Below are 17,753 nucleotides of genomic sequence, written 5' to 3'. Positions count from 1 at the left end.
TATGAAGAATAAAAAAAGAAATCAAATAAAACAATCAAGTAGGGAAAAGTATAACAAACATTAGTGTGCTTGTGGAAGCATATTATACATTTTCTCTTTTACGCACCCTCACACACACTCGCACAAATTGAACACCGACTTAGTCGTTAGAGGGAGAGAATTGAATTGAATTGAACTTTATTTAACAAGGATTAAGATTTAAGGCTACGCCTTTTCTTACAATCTGTCCTTGGGACGCATAGACACACAATTATATAATTAAAAAATAAAAAATTACAAAGTTAAAAAGTTAATCAGCAAAAAAAGGAGGTCGGAAAACTTCAGCACGTGATAATAAAGATGATGACGATGATGATGATGACGATGACGATGACGATGATGATGATGATGAAGATGAGGCATAAAGAGCATACATATGTGGTTATTCATAAAATCAAATGCATACTATGCAGGTAATTATAAATACAAGCTGGTAGCAATCGAACATGTAGCAATAGTACAACACAAATATGTTCAGAATATACACTCATAGGAAAAAGTTAGGGACCACTTACGCAAACAAACACAGCTTCCAAACCACCAAACAAAATTGAATCAAATTTGTAACATGTTTAATTCATTATCTCTGCGATCCTTTTCCAAAATATGGTGCCATTTCATTCACGCATTACGTGTCAACAAGCTCTGAAACAACATGGGGGTCGAAAACAAAATTTGCAAGTTCCGAACAGTTCAGTAATGGGTGTGTCCGCCGCGTTTTGCGATGCCTTCTGCAGTCCTGTTCCGCATCGAGTTTACCAGCTTCCTGCAGAAGGCCTGAGGAATGGCCTGCCATTCGATTTGCAGGAACTGAAGCAGTTGCTGCAGGTTCCTTGGGGGTGGGTGGTTGTTCCTCACTCGCCTGTCCAGCTCATCCCACAGGTGCTCGATGGGGTTGAAATCAGGGCTGCAGGCCGGCCAGTTCATCCTGGTGACACCAGCCTGCTGGATGAAGTTGTTGACCAGCCTCGCTCTGTGAGGTGTCGCGTTATCGTCCTGGAACACAGCCTGCACACCAATATGGTGTAGAGTGGGTAGAACCAAAGGGGCGACAATCTCATCTCTGTACCGTCAGGTTGCCAACAATGTGGTAGAGGGGGGTTCTGTGTCGAAAACTGAAGGCCCCCCACACCATGACGGAGCCCCCGCCGAAGGCCACCCTCTCCTGCACCAGATCGTCGTTGTACCGCTCACCCTGACGCCTCCACACACGAGCCTGACCGTCATGATAGTGCAGATTGTGCGGATGGGGCGCTGAACAGCACATCGGCCCATTGCTGGCGTGTCCACCTGGCATGGTTGTGACAGAACGCCAAACGAGCCTGGCGATGAGCTGCTGTCAGTCGTGTCCGTACAGCTGGACGACGTGATCGCAGGCCAACTTCGTGCAGGCGTTTGCGGATGGTTTTCGTGCTGACGTTGGTGTTTGTTGCCACCCTCAGCTGGCCCCTGATGATGTTTGCAGTGGTGCCTCGCTGCTGCAGAGCTTGTCTTCTGATGAAGCGATCTTCACGCTGTGTTGTCTTCTTAGGCCGTCCTGACCTGGGCCTCCCCAGAACGCTGTTGGTGGCCTGGAACTTCTGATGCAGCCTGACCACGACAGAATGGGACACTCCAAGTCGTCTGCCCACTTCTCGCTTGCTTACGCCGTCTTGCAGCCATGCGATGGCCCGGGCTTTGTTGAAGGTGGTCACCTTTCGTCTGGGAGGCATAGTGAGAAGATGGTGGCTTGCGGAAAATCGCGGGGCTATAAAGCCTAACTGGTGACAACAGTTCACTCTCAACACATCCTCCCTGCACGTGCATAACGAATTTTTCATCTTTCCCGCCCAGGCTTGCCCACGCGCCAGCGTAAAAATGGTCCACTTTTTGCAGTTTGGCAGTTTCTGTCTCGTGCCCTAGCCAGGCCTCCGTGGATCCCGAGCAAGTTTCCTGCTAACACTGCATTTCTCACCCACTGGTGTGTACGGCCTGACAGCCATTTGGTTTTATAAACTTAGGAACAAGGAGTTTGGCACAGATCAATCAATCAATGAGTCTTATATCGCGCATATTCCGTGGGTACAGTTCTAGGCGCTCTGCAGTGATGCCGTGTGAGATGAAATTTTATACGGCCAGTAGATTGCAGCCATTTCGGCGCATATTTACCTTTCACGGCCTATTATTCCAAGTCACACGGGTATAGGTAGACAAAAGCAATTTTGCCAGGAAAGACCCTTTTGTCAATCGTGGGATCTTTAACGTGCACACCCAATGTAGTGTACACGGGGGGAGGTTCGGACACCGAAGAGAGTCTGCACACAAAGTTGACTCTTTGAAATAAATTTCCGCCGAACCTGGGATCGAACTCACGCTGACAGCGGCCAACTGAATACAAATCCAGCGCGCTACCAACTGAGCTATATCCCCGCCCAGATGAAGTCAGCTGGTTTTTTCAAGGGCGGTCCCTAACTTTTGCCGTTCAGTATACAATGCACAGCATATCTTTGACGTAATACTAAGTGTGGTAAATCAAAAGGCGTTAAACTACTCAGACATTAGGTGGTTTTTAACACATTTAAAAAAAAATGTTAATGACTTTAAGTGCTTAAAGGATGATGGAAGTGAATTCCAAACTGAAGTACCCGAAAAAGCAAGACTGGTCTTATACTGGTCAATTCGTGGAATCGGTGGGATCAAGTTGACCGACCCATATCTGTGGGTAGCTTTATTAAATAATGATGTAATGTAAATCGGCACTTTACCGTAATACAATTTATGCATGAAAATGGCTTTGTTTAACTTGAGATGCTTTTCCAGTGGAAGAAAGTTAAGTATTTTTAATTTCATATCTGTTAAGGCATTATCCTTTACGATGAGTTTGGCCGAGCGACGATAGAGAGATTCTAACTTTTTCAAGTTGACATCACTGCTGCCATCCCAGAGCGTCGACACATAATTAATGTGAGGCATGAGCATGGTGGAACATTTCCAGAGTCCTTCTGTCCGTAAATTGCTTTAACTTGGATAGGAGGAAAACGTTCTTGGCTACTTTCTTGCAGATAAGCTGTAATTGTGCCTGCCACTTGAATTCACAATCAATAATTACCCCTAAAACGCGATGCTGTTGAACTTGTTCAATTGATTGCGTACCAATTGTAAGATTTAGTTTGAGTGGAGAAATCTGGTGTTTTTGTCTGGTTGCAATTACCATACTTTTAGTTTTTATTGGATGGACAAGCATAGCATTAGCACTACACCAGTTATTTACATCGTTTAAATCTGTTTGAAGGGAGGACTTTATTACTGGAACAGACTCCCCCCGCGGGTTAGGGGGAAGAATTTACTCGATGCTCCCCAGCATGTCGTAAGAGGCGACTAACGGATTCTGTTTCTCTTTTTACCTTGTTAAGTGTTTCTTGTATAGAATATAGTCAATTTTTGTAAAGATTTTAGTCAAGCAGTATGTAAGAAAAGTTAAGTCCTTTGTACTGGAAACTTGCATTCTCCCAGTAAGGTAATACATTGTACTACGTTGCAAGCCCCTGGAGCAAATTTCTGATTAGTGCTTTTGTGAACAAGAAACAATTGACAAGTGGCTCTATCCCATCTCCCCCCTTTCCCCGTCGCGATATAACCTTCGTGGTTGAAAACGACGTTAAACACCAAATAAAGTAAAAGAAAGTAAAACTGGAACAGACTTTCCACTTGCATGAAGAGAAGAATCGTCAGCAAAAAAATCACTTCTTACATTACTATCAGAAATGTGCCGTGGCAGATCATTGATATACAGACAGAACAAGGTCGGCCCAAGCACTGAACCTTGAGGCACCCCGCATTTCACAGTCTCCTCAGTAGATATTTTACAGTTTATGGCAGTATATTGAGATCTGTCATGTAAATAGGAAGCAAAGAAGTTACACACTGAACTGTTTCTGACATACAACTGTAATTTCTTCAATAGAATTGAATGATCAAGGGGAAAGACGGAGGGAGGGAGGGAGGGAGGGAGGGAGGGGAGGGAGGGAGGGAGGGAGGGAGGGAGGGAGGGAGGGAGGGAGGGAGGGAGGGAGGGGAGAGACGGAGGGAGGGAGGGAGGGGAGAGACGGAGGGAGGGAGGGAGGGGGGAGAGGGAGGGAGGGGAGAGACGGAGGGAGGGAGGGAGGGAGGGGAGAGACGGAGGGAGGGAGGGAGGGAGGGGAGAGACGGAAGGAGGGAGGGGAGAGACGGAGGGAGGGATGGAGGGAGGGAGGGGAGAGACGGAGGGAGGGAGGGAGGGAGGGAGGGAAGAGAATGACAGAGAGAGAATGACAAAGAGAGAGAGAGAGGGAGAGAATGACAGAGAGAGAATGACAGAGAACGAACGAACGAACGAACTTTATTACTCAAGGATGGAGATTTTAGGCTCACGCCTAGTCTTACAATCTGTCCCTGCTAAACTAAGACATAAAAATAAAGACAATAAAAGGACAATTGTCAATCGCAATCATACAGTATTACTAATTCCAACATTACCTATACGACTACATAATGCATAATAGAACATTAAAATGTACATGTATCATAGTATGTCAATATAATACAAAGAAAACGAAAATTCGACTCGCACACACACGCGCGCAGCATGCCTGCAATCACGTTCGCACTCAATACAACACACACACTCACACACACACACACACACACACACACACACACACACACACACACACACACACACTCACACGCACACACATACATACACACACACACACACATACACATATGCGCACACACATACACACGCACGCACACACTCATACACACACACACGCACACGCGCACACACACACAACAACAACTTCATCATCATCATCATCATCATCCTGATCATCGTCAACATCATTATCATCATCAACAAAATATATATAGGTTAGTGATAGCAATGCATTCTTGCTAGAAACAGTTTCAGAATGTAACTGTTCGTGACAGCAGATATTTGCGAAGCTGCGATTTGAAGTGTTCAATCGTGCTTGATCCATTTGTCTCACATGGCAGGGAATTCCAAACTGTTGAGCCCGAAAACGCTAAACCGGTTTTATATAAATCAATACGGGGTAGCGGGGAAATTAATTTGTTTGAGCCATATCTGTCTGTTGCTTTCTGAAATAATGATCGCATGTACTGTGGGGTCTCGTTTATTTGTACCTTAAACATTAAAAGCGCCTTATTAAATAATAACTGATCTGTAAGTGATAAAAAATTAAGACTGCTAAGCTTTTGATCTGTTGATGTTTGCGGACCCGGCATGATAAGTTTAGCTGCGCGACGGTGAAGAGAAATTACTTTTTTTTAAGTGAACATCGCTACAACCATCCCAAAGTGTAGATGCATAATTCAGATGAGGTAAAATATATGACCAAAATAAAACAACTTGAGTGCTGAGGTATCAGCGTAGCCTAATGCTTTAATTTGGAGAGAAGGAACACGTTTTTAGATAAGGTTTTGGTAACACGGTTGAGGTGGGACTGCCACTTTAAGAGAGAGGGAGAGAATGACAGAGAGAGAGGGAGAGAGGGAGAGAATGACAGAGAGAGAGAATGACAGAGAGAGAGAGGGAGAGAATGACAGAGAGAGAATGACAGAGAGAATGACAGATAGAGAATGACAGAGAGAGAATGACAGAGAGAGAGAGAGGGAGAGAATGACAGAGAGAGAATGACAGAGAGAGAGGGAGAGAATGACAGAGAGAGAATGACAGAGAGAGAGAGGGAGAGAATGACAGAGAGAGAATGACAGAGAGAGAGGGAGAGAATGACAAAGAGAGAATGACAGAGAGAGAGAGAGGGAGAGAATGACACAGAGAGAATGACAGAGAGAATGACAGAGAGAGAATGACAGAGAGAGAATGACAGAGAGAGAGAGAGAGGGAGAGAATGACAGAGAGAGAATGACACAGAGAGAGAGAGAATGACAGAGAGAGAATGACAGAGAGAGAGAGGGAGAGAATGACAGAGAGAGAATGACAGAGAGAGAGAGGGAGAGAATGACAAAGAGAGAATGACAGAGAGAGAGAGGGAGAGGGAGAGAATGACAGAGAGAGAGAGGGAGAGAATGACAGAGAGAGAATGACAGAGAGAGAATAACAGAGAGAGAGAGGGAGAGAATGACAGAGAGAGAGAGGGAGAGAATGACAGAGAGAGAGAGAGAGGGAGAGAATGACAGAGAGAGAGAGGGAGAGAATGACAGAGAGAGAATGACAGAGAGAGAGAGAGGGAGAGAATGACAGAGAGAGAATGACAGAGAGAGAGAGAGAGGGAGAGAATGACAGAGAGAGAATGACAGAGAGAGAGGGAGAGAATGACAGAGAGAGAATGACAGAGAGAATGACAGAGAGAGAATGACAGAGAGAGAATGACAGAGAGAGAGAGAGGGAGAGAGGGAGAGAATGACAGAGAGAGAATGACAGAGAGAGGGAGAGAGGGAGAGAATGACAGAGAGAGAATGACAGAGAGAGAATGACAGAGAGACAGAGAGGGAGAGAGGGAGAGAATGACAGAGAGAGAGAGAGGGAGAGAATGACAGAGAGAGAGAGAGGGAGAGAATGACAGAGAGAGAGAGAGGGAGAGAATGACAGAGAGAGAATGACAGAGAGAGGGAGAGAATGACAGAGAGGGAGAGAGGGAGAGAATGACAGAGAGGGAGAGAGGGAGAGAATGACAGAGAGAGAGAATGACAGAGAGAGAGGGGGAGAGAATGACAGAGAGAGAGAGGGAGAGAATGACAGAGAGAGAGAGGGAGAGAATGACACAGAGAGAGAGAGAGGGAGAGAATGACAGAGAGGGAGAGAATGATAGAGGGAGAGAGGGAGAGAGAGGGAGAGAGGGAGAGAGAGAATGACAGAGAGAGAGGGAGAGAATGACAGAGAGAGAGAGGGAGAGAATGACAGAGAGGGAGAGAATGATAGAGGGAGAGGGAGGGAGAGAAGGAGAGAGAGAATGACAGAGAGAGAGAGGGAGAGAATGACAGAGAGAACTCAGAACTTTATTACATAAGGATAAAGGTTTTAGGCTTAGCCTAATCTTCCAACCTGTCTTTGGAACATATACAGAGAATAATTGTAAACAAAGCAAAGACTGCACACATACCTCATCAAAGTATTAAACTAATAAAACATCAAAATAATGGTCGAGTATAAACATAAAAAATATTGGACTCACAAAGTCATATAAAACAAAACCAGACACAACAAACGTAAATGTTTTTTAAAATTTCTTTAAAAAGTACAGCAATGTATTGCTGAACAGGGCCATATACAGGCAGCTAAAGTTTCAAGAAGAAGGGGGAGGGGGACGAGGGATTACACATTCAGATTAACTACATATACAATATTTAAAAAACAAACAAACACTTAAGAGCATTGCATACATTATCCGAGTACACAATGGAAACTAAACATCAGGGGCAGTTTGTAGTGTGATCAAATGTGTGTGCAACTGCCTTTTAAAGGCCTTTAAGGATGCGGATCGTTTGATTTCTATTGGCAAAGAATTCCACAGAGATGATCCTGAAAAAGCTAAGCTGGATTTATAAAGATCTATACGAGGAATTGGAGGAAGTAAATTTTGAGACCCATACCTCTTCGTAACATATGTAAAATAGGATTGCACATAACTGGGCACAGAGAGAGGGAGAGAATGACAGAGAGAGAGAGGGAGAGAATGACAGAGGGAGATAGGGAGATAGGGAGAGAGGCAGAGAGAGGGAGAGAGGGAGAGAGAGAGGGAGAGAGGGAGAGTGAGAGTGAGAGTGTGAATTTTGACACAAGTACCCTGTAAAAGTTGTGTCCTTGGAACTCGGGTGAGTTTTGCACCATTTCCATAGCGGCCCGGTATGTCGTGCTGCACTTGTCAATCCTGCACCTGGGCTCACACAGGTATTGCCTGCAACCACGCACACACACTTCACATTCACCATTCTTGTACACACCGGTATTGCCTGCAACCACACACACAACCACACACACGTCACATTCACCATTCTTGTACACACAGGTATTGCCTGCAACCACACACACAACCAAACACACAACAACACACACGTCACATTCACCATTCTTGTACACACGGGTATTGCCTGCAACCACACACACAACCACACACACAACAACACACACGTCACATTCACCATTCTTGTACACACGGGTATTGCCTGCAACCACACACACAACCACACACACAACCAAACACACTTCGCGTTCACCATTCTTGTACACACAGGTATTGCCTGCAACCACACACACAACCACACACACTTCACATTCACCATTCTTGTACACACCGGTATTGCCTGCAAACCACACACACAACCACACACACGTCACATTCACCATTCTTGTACACACAGGTATTGCCTGCAACCACACACACAACCACACACACGTCACATTCACCATTCTTGTACACAGGTATTGCCTGCAACCACACACACAACCACACACACGTCACATTTACCATTCTTGTACACAGCTATTGCCTGCAACCACACAGGGGTCCTGATTTGGCCTATATGGTCCGCTGGACTCAAAAAGCAACAACTAACTAACTGCAACCACACACACAAGCACACACACTTCACATTCACCATTCTTATACACACAGGTATTGCCTGCAACCACACACACAACCACACACACTTCACATTCCCCATTCTTGTACACACAGGTATTGCCTGCAACCACACACACAACCACACACACTTCACATTCACCATTCTTTTTTTTTTTAAACTGCTTCTCTCAGATTGTTGGTCATTTTTCTGACTCCCTCAAGGTTTGAGACCGGGTGTATTTTTCAACATAAAAATAATGACACTGAAAAATATTGGGCAGTCTTAACAGGGTGTCGAGTGAGGGAGGAGACTACAGTGGAACCCCCCTTTTAAGACCCCCCCCCCCCCCCTCCATTTTAAGACTCCCTCCCTTTTAAGCCCCTGTTTTTGCAGGCGTTCTGTTCACAACCTCTGTATATATACCCCCCTTTAAAAAACCTCATTCTTCAGAACTAATTTTCTCAGATTTTCTTTGGTCTTAGAAGGGGGTTTCACTGTATTATTTATTATTGTACCGTCTTGACGTACGTGTGTTTTTTATTGGCGTAGAAGGCGTGGGTCTCGTTGCCGACGGGGCAGTCATGGTTGCCGGGACAGCTGCAGTGCTTGATGATGCGCTGTTCCTTGCAGCGCGTGCCGTTGTACCAGTCCCTCACGGTGTTCCACTCGTCCGCGCACACCGCTTCCGTGGGGCACGCCAGGTTCCCCACGCGTCTCTGGACACAGAAAGAAGCGACATTGAGTTGTAAGGGAATGTTCGCACAGCGTAAACTACGAGTATCATGCACACCGCCTCCGTGGGATACGGCAGGTTCCCTACCCGTCTCTGGACACACAAAGAAGTTACAATGAGTATAAAGGGAAGATTCTCACAGCGTAAACTATCATGCACTACGCCTGCGCGGGACAGTGTAGATCCGAAGCTCGTCTGTTAGCACACGGAACAAACAAAATGAGTACCGAGACATGCACAGCCTGGAGGTGACCTTCCCACAAGTTGTCTACTGCTGAAATCACAAAACCAAGAGGCAAACTTCATTCTCGAATTTTGGAAGACGTAGCCTACATTTCAAGTAAGAACTACGTTTTCTTGACGCTATTCCGAGTATTCGCATCGTCACGCCATCTCCAACTTCGTGTAAATCCTGTGCGACACCTTAGATTTGTTGGCATAGTCGCAACTTTATATCAACTCATGGCAAATCAGCTTTGAAGACCTCGCAGATTGGTTGTTCTGCTTGAATCTTCCAATGAAAATAATTGTCTACTTCCGCTTGCTGTACAACATAAATGATTGAATCAGCATTGGTTCGGGAGGGGGAAGGGGAAGGCAGATTCTGAGACGGGAAATTGGAAAATCGGGATGAACTTGCCACAGACATTACGCTTGCGTTACTCTCTGATCAATACTCGTCACGGACTCGAAGACATCATCAACATTCTGCCTAAGGGGAAGAGTGCATGGGAGGCACAGGATGAAGTCTTAATGAATCCGAAGACTTTCGGTTGTGGCAGTAGTTTAAAACCAACAGGCATTCTTTGCCACGCAAAGGTGACACGGTATGAAAGGTTGCATCAAAACCAAAACGAAAGAAAAGAATGAATAAAGCTATTCCATGCTTCACCTTATCTCCCTAATAGCTATAACTAATTACTCACTTTACCTAATGCACAATCATTCATTGTAACGACTAGTGGCTTCAAACAAAACCTCAAAACCCTTAAGCCGCTAATGCACATCACCCAAATAGAGTCCATTTGAAAATGCCGAAAGCATCTGCCGATCTCCCTTTTGTTTACTTACCATTCACCTATGCCACCAATGCCATATCAACAGCCTACGCCTTGGAAGCAAATCCAAAACCTATGAACACTAAGCGAGCTTCTGTAAACAGCATCTGTAGAAATGTCCACTAATCCACTACTTATTTCGCCAGCTTTCGCTGCCAACGGGTGGGGAGGTAATCTGGAACCGTTTAACACTAATGGGTCTCCCTTAGCAGCGTTCTGTTGAGAGAAAAAAGGTCTGTCTGCCCCAAGTTCTACACAAAAGAACTTACTGTTCGAACTCGTTGCTATTAATGCGTCTACGGTACACAGATACAAAGCATCAATCACGAATTAAAGGCACCGTCCCCCACGCGAAGAGGCTCTGCTCACTGTCGCAGATCTCCCATGGTTTCTATATGGGAAACTGTCCACTTGGACAGACAACAAAAATCAATGCGACATCCTGAATGATTTCTGTAAAGAGTAGGACTGGGTTGGGTTTTGTCCGAGTTCATTTCTAAAAAAAACAAATCCATTGATAGCTTTCAAGAAATCAAGTTATTAATTTGTTTAAACACGTTTCCACTGTGCACAGAAAGCAGGCAGGCTGTGGAGTGTTGGACTGTGTTTCAAGGGGAGAGATGGACTGTGTTTCAAGGGGAGAGATGGACTGTGTTTCAAGGGGAGAGATGGACTGTGTCCTGGGGGAGAGATGGACTGTGTCCTGGGGAGAGATGGACTGTGTCCTGGGGAGAGATGGAATGTGTCCAAGGGGAGAGATGGACTGTGTCCAAGGGGAGAGATGGAATGTGTCCTAGGGGAGAGATGGAATGTGTCCAAGGGGAGAGATGGACTGTGTCCTAGGGGAGAGATGGAATGTGTCCAAGGGGAGAGATGGACTGTGTCCAAGGGGAGAGATGGACTGTGTCCTGGGGGAGAGATGGACTGTGTCCTGGGGGAGAGATGGACTGTGTCCAAGGGGAGAGATGGACTGTGTCCAAGGGGAGAGATGGACTGTGTCCAAGGGGAGAGATGGACTGTGTCCAAGGGGAGAGATGGACTGTGTCCAAGGGGAGAGATGGAATGTGTCCAAGGGGAGAGATGGACTGTGTCCAAGGGGAGAGATGGAATGTGTCCAAGGGGAGAGATGGAATGTGTCCTGGGGGAGAGATGGAATGTGTCCAAGGGGAGAGATGGAATGTGTCCTGGGGGAGAGATGGAATGTGTCCTGGGGGAGAGATGGACTGTGTCCTGGGGGAGAGATGGACTGTGTCCTAGGGGAGAGATGGACTGTGTCCTGGGGGAGAGATGGACTGTGTCCTGGGGGAGAGATGGAATGTGTCCTGGGGGAGAGATGGACTGTGTCCTGGGGGAGAGATGGACTGTGTCCTGGGGGAGAGATGGACTGTGTCCTGGGGGAGAGATGGACTGTGTCCTGGGGGAGAGATGGACTGTGTCCTGGGGGAGAGATGGACTGTGTCCTGGGGGAGAGATGGACTGTGTCCTGGGGGAGAGATGGACTGTGTCCTGGGGGAGAGATGGACTGTGTCCTGGGGGAGAGATGGACTGTGTCCTGGGGGAGAGATGGACTGTGTCCTGGGGGAGAGATGGACTGTGTCCTGGGGGAGAGATGGACTGTGTCCTGGGGGAGAGATGGACTGTGTCCTGGGGGAGAGATGGACTGTGTCCTGGGGGAGAGATGGACTGTGTCCTGGGGGAGAGATGGACTGTGTCCTGGGGGAGAGATGGACTGTGTCCTGGGGGAGAGATGGACTGTGTCCTGGGGGAGAGATGGACTGTGTCCTGGGGGAGAGATGGAATGTGTCCTGGGGGAGAGATGGAATGTGTCCTGGGGGAGAGATGGACTGTGTCCTGGGGGAGAGATGGACTGTGTCCTGGGGGAGAGATGGACTGTGTCCTGGGGGAGAGATGGACTGTGTCCTGGGGGAGAGATGGACTGTGTCCTGGGGGAGAGATGGACTGTGTCCTGGGGGAGAGATGGACTGTGTCCTGGGGGAGAGATGGACTGTGTCCTGGGGGAGAGATGGACTGTGTCCTGGGGGAGAGATGGAATGTGTCCTGGGGGAGAGATGGACTGTGTCCAGGGGGAGAGATGGACTGTGTCCTGGGGGAGAGATGGACTGTGTCCAGGGGGAGAGATGGAATGTGTCCTAGGGGAGAGATGGACTGTGTCCTGGGGGAGAGATGGACTGTGTCCTGGGGGAGAGATGGACTGTGTCCAGGGGGAGAGATGGAATGTGTCCAAGGAGAGAGATGGACTGTGTCCTGGGGGAGAGATGGACTGTGTCCAAGGGGAGAGATGGACTGTGTCCTGGGGGAGAGATGGACTGTGTCCAAGGAGAGAGATGGACTGTGTCCTGGGGGAGAGATGGACTGTGTCCAAGGAGAGAGATGGACTGTGTCCTGGGGGAGAGATGGACTGTGTCCAAGGGGAGAGATGGACTGTGTCCTGGGGGAGAGATGGACTGTGTCCAAGGAGAGAGATGGACTGTGTCCTGGGGGAGAGATGGACTGTGTCCAAGGAGAGAGATGGACTGTGTCCTGGGGGAGAGATGGACTGTGTCCAAGGGGAGAGATGGACTGTGTCCTGGGGGAGAGATGGACTGTGTCCAAGGGGAGAGATGGACTGTGTCCAAGGGGAGAGATGGACTGTGTCCAAGGAGAGAGATGGACTGTGTCCTGGGGGAGAGATGGACTGTGTCCAAGGGGAGAGATGGACTGTTTCCAAGGGGAGAGATGGAATGTGTCCAAGGGGAGAGATGGACTGTGTACAAGGGGAGAGATGGACAGTGTCCAAGGGGAGAGATGGGCTGTGTCCAAGGGGAGAGATGGACTGTGTACAAGGGGAGAGATGGACGGTGTCCAAGGGGAGAGATGGAATGTGTCCAAGGGGAGAGATGGACTGTGTCCAAGGGGAGAGATGGAATGTGTCCAAGAGGAGAGATGGAATGTGTCCAAGGGGAGAGATGGACTGTGTCCAAGGGGAGAGATGGAATGTGTCCAAGGGGAGAGATGGACTGTGTCCAAGGGGAGAGATGGAATGTGTCCAAGGGGAGAGATGGACTGTGTCCAAGGGGAGAGATGGACTGTGTCCAAGGGGAGAGATGGACTGTGCCCAAGGGGAGAGATGGACTGTGTCCAAGGGGAGAGATGGACTGTGTCCAAGGGGAGAGATGGGCTGTGTCCAAGGGGAGAGATGGACTGTGTCCAAGGGGAGAGATGGACTGTGTCCAAGGGGAGAGATGGGCTGTGTCCAAGGGGAGAGATGGACTGTGTCCAAGGGGAGAGATGGGCTGTGTCCAAGGGGAGAGATGGACTGTGTCCAAGGGGAGAGATGGACTGTGTCCAAGGGGAGAGATGGACTGTGTCCAAGGGGAGAGATGGACTGTGTCCAAGGGGAGAGATGGACTGTGTCCAAGGGGAGAGATGGGCTGTGTCCAAGGGGAGAGATGGGCTGTTCTTTCTTTCTTTATTTGGTGTTTAACGTCGTTTTCAACTATTCAAGGTTATATCGCGACGGGAGATGGGCTGTGTCCAAGGGGAGAGATGGACTGTGTCCAAGGGGAGAGATGGACTGTGTCCAAGGGGAGAGATGGAATGTGTCCAAAGGGAGAGATGGACTGTGTCCAAGGGGAGAGATGAACTGTGTCCAAGGGGAGAGATGGACTGTGTTCAAGGGGAGAGATGGACTGTGTCCAAGGGGAGAGATGGAATGTGTTTCAAGGGGAGAGATGGACTGTGTCCAAGGTGAGAGATGGACTGTGTCCAAGGGGAGAGATGGACGGTGTCCAAGGGGAGAGATGGAATGTGTCCAAGGGGAGAGATGGAATGTGTCCAACGGGAGAGATGGACTGTGTCCAAGGGGAGAGATGGACTGTGTCCAAGGGGAGAGATGGACTTTGTCCAAGGGGAGAGATGGACTGTGTCCAAGGGGAGAGATGGACTGTGTCCAAGGGAAGAGATGGAATGTGTCCAAGGGGAGAGATGGACGGTGTCCAAGGGAAGAGATGGAATGTGTCCAAGGAGAGAGATGGACGGTGTCCAAGGGAAGAGATGGGCTGTGTCCAAGGGGAGAGATGGGCTGTGTCCAAGGGGAGAGATGGAATGTGTCCAAGGGGAGAGATGGACGGTGTCCAAGGGGAGAGATGAACTGTATCCAAGGGGAGAGATGGGCTGTGTCCAAGGGGAGAGATGGACTGTGTCCAAGGGGAGAGATGGAATGTGTTTCAAGGGGAGAGATGGGCTGTGTCCAAGGGGAGAGATGGACTGTGTCCAAGGGGAGAGATGGACTGTGTCCAAGGGGAGAGATGGACTGTGTCCAAGGGGAGAGATGGGCTGTGTCCAAGGGGAGAGATGAACTGTGTCCAAGGTGAGAGATGGGCTGTGTCCAAAGGAAGAGATGGACTGTGTCCAAGGGGAGAGATGGACTGTGTCCAAGGGGAGAGATGGGCTGTGTCCAAGGGAAGAGATGGACTGTGTCCAAGGGGAGAGATGGACTGTGTCCAAGGGGAGAGATGGGCTGTGTCCAAGGGGAGAGATGGACTGTGTCCAAGGGGAGAGATGGGCTGTGTCCAAGGGAAGAGATGGACTGTGTCCAAGGGGAGAGATGGACTGTGTCCAAGGGGAGAGATGGACGGTGTCCAAGGGGAGAGATGGACTGTGTTCAAGGGAAGAGATGGAATGTGTCCAAGGGGAGAGATGGACGGTTTCCAAGGGAAGAGATGAAATGTGTCCAAGGGGAGAGATGGACGGTGTCCAAGGGAAGAGATGGAATGTGTCCAAGGGGAGAGATGGAATGTGTCCAAGGGGAGAGATGGAATGTGTCCAAGGGGAGAGATGGACGGTGTCCAAAAGGGGAGAGATGGACTGTGTCCAAGGGGAGAGATGGACGGTGTCCAAGGGGAGAGATGGAATCCAAGGGGAGAGATGGAATGTGTCCAAGGGGAGAGATGGAATGTGTCCAAGGGGAGAGATGGAATGTGTCCAAGAGGAGAGATGGAATGTGTCCAACTAGAGAGATGGAATATGTCCAAGGGGAGAGATGGACTGTGCAGATCTGATAGTCATCGCCGAATCCTTTATACTGGAATGAGAGTACCTTTACAGAAGACGCTGGGGGGAAAAGATACACATTTTCTGGATCATACCATAGCAGAAAAAGCCAGAGGCAGAAAATTGGAAAAGGCGAATGGAGTGTGGGAGGGGAAAGGGAGGGGCCATAGAAGCGGGACAGGAATCCTATTCTAACCATGGCGCTGGGGGCGGGGGGGGGGGGGGGGGACTAGGATACGTTCAGGACAAAATGAACAAAGAAATAACGATCAGTCTAGGACAGACTGGTTATGAATATTCATGTGCAGCGGAAGGTGACTAAATCTGACTGTTAACAAGCTTCACGCCGCTAAAAATTCACGTCACGTCAATGTCTGGTCGTCTAATGAATGTAAGTCTTTGGACACATCGAGGCCTGAGTTAAATTAGCTCAACGTAACTCGATGACCAAGCCCTGCATCATTGGCTGAACCCATGCCTACTGTAACAATACGGTGACGCAGGCGCAACAAGTACTGTCTCTTGGCGGTACATTACCCCCCCTTTTAAAGTTCCAATTAGTATGCATTCATTTTGACGTTGGGTTAATAACTTCATGAATATAAATGTACGTTGACGGCCTGACTACACTGTAGTTAGCAAAAGCACACCCAGGCTCAATTACCTCAACTCCAGAGCACAGTGTGGTTACAACTCTGTCATTGATTGATAAATAGTTCTAGTCCTACCTATCTATAACGACCAGCTAAAAAGACCCACCAAAAGTGGTCGTTATGGACAGGTGGTCGCTATGAGCATGTCAATAATATAGAGGAAAAACTCGTCGGGACCTTTGGGGGATGGTCGTAATCGGCAGGACTGTGGTCTTGATCGACAGGTGGTTACCAGGGCAGGTTCGACTGTATTTTCCTCTGCCTGCAGAAGATAGGGTCACCTTCCCTCGGCTAAGCTTTGTGACCTCATGAATCTAAATGAAGAGCGAGCTCAAGACTCAACTACAGATAGCCTCGCGTACTTATCTGTGTATCATTGCCCCTCGCGCCATATAAGGCATCTCGCGCCATTTCGGCTTACCTCATGAATATGCAAGAGAGATTTTTTTAGGAAGTAGGGGTGTAACAAGGCACACGCACTAGGCATAAAGAGTCGGGATGATCGGAAGTAAGCTGATGTCGATATATGCACATTCGGTACTACGTCCAAGTTCAGGGCCAAATCGTATCATTCTTTTTTCCGAGTCCCTTTTACTTTTGTTTTTCGTATGAGAGTTGGCATTGTCAACGTGTAATTTTGGACTAAATCACAACAATCATATGCAAAAAATGTAAAACCAAAAAGGCCACTCAGTCCAAAGGAGGGAACTATTGTTTAAATAAATGTTCCTCGGGTATGTTGGTGAGCCCGATATCACGCCATGCGTAAAATTTAAAACATGTGATTATGGAGCAAATTGACGAACCATTTGCACAAATATGCTAAGCGACGTGAACAATTGGGTCTAAAAGTGAATATATCGCTAACATAGCTGGGACAAACATCACGCAAATCGGCACTTGAAAGCTTCGATATGAAATGCTGTCCTGATCTTGACTCCAGATGGATGTGTCTTCCCAGTCGTTCTGCAGGTCACTCCACGTCTCCTGTTCTGCTTTTTCGTTGATGTCTTTTGTTTGTGTGTGTAAGCTTGTTTAATGTCTTCTTCTTTTTTTCCTTTTTTTTGTGCTTTTATTTCTTCCCTTCCTTTTTTTTTTAAAGGAGACGGGGGTGAGGGGGTGCGAGTTTCCAGTCGTACTGGGATAGCCCAAACAAAAGCTTTTTCTCAAACATGTCTTTATATATTTTGGTTGTTATTTGAGAGTTTCCACTGGTCGACTTCATATTCTGTGCTTCACATCTCAAAGGTTTCAAAAGAACTTGCGTAACTTCGGCTTGTTGCATGTTCTTACGCCATCAGTCCTTAATTAAAGCTGTCAATCACTTTCCGACAAACACACAACAGAAAAAGGGAAAGGAAACTATTGAACACCTCAAACAGGTGTGTTTTTGCTTTTAATAAAACGACGAGCAAATGGATTGACAAACATCTTTGCCGAACACAACGAAAGATACCTGCCTTCACGTGCAAACGATCGTGTGCAGCATCACATCTATCCAGCCTTTTTCGGGGACAAACACACAACAGTAAGAGCCTGGCTGCATCCTGCGCAGAGTCAGGATTTCTTTCTGATTTTTATATTTAGTCAAGTTTTGACTAAATATTTTAACATCGAGGGGGAATCGAAACGAGGGTCGTGGTGTATGTG

The 17,753-nt window shown here is 47.7% G+C and overlaps 1 protein-coding gene across 4 annotated transcripts in view; it reads right to left on the bottom strand.

Moving 5' to 3' along the window:
- The window catches only part of LOC138983699 (uncharacterized), a 57,948-nt gene that overhangs the window by 14,149 nt on the left and 26,046 nt on the right, over positions 1–17,753 (bottom strand). For all 4 annotated transcript variants that reach the window (XM_070357006.1, XM_070357009.1, XM_070357008.1 and 1 more), the window contains 2 exons: positions 9,136–9,323; positions 7,829–7,940 (listed from right to left, as the gene is read on the bottom strand). In XM_070357006.1, the coding sequence (XP_070213107.1) occupies positions 7,829–7,940; positions 9,136–9,323 (300 nt within the window). The remainder of the gene's footprint in view (positions 1–7,828; positions 7,941–9,135; positions 9,324–17,753) is intronic.

The sequence above is a fragment of the Littorina saxatilis genome, linkage group LG13, assembly GCF_037325665.1.
Source record: "Littorina saxatilis isolate snail1 linkage group LG13, US_GU_Lsax_2.0, whole genome shotgun sequence".
Classification (NCBI taxonomy): domain Eukaryota; kingdom Metazoa; phylum Mollusca; class Gastropoda; order Littorinimorpha; family Littorinidae; genus Littorina; species Littorina saxatilis.
This window is presented reverse-complemented; position numbering and strand designations above follow the sequence as displayed.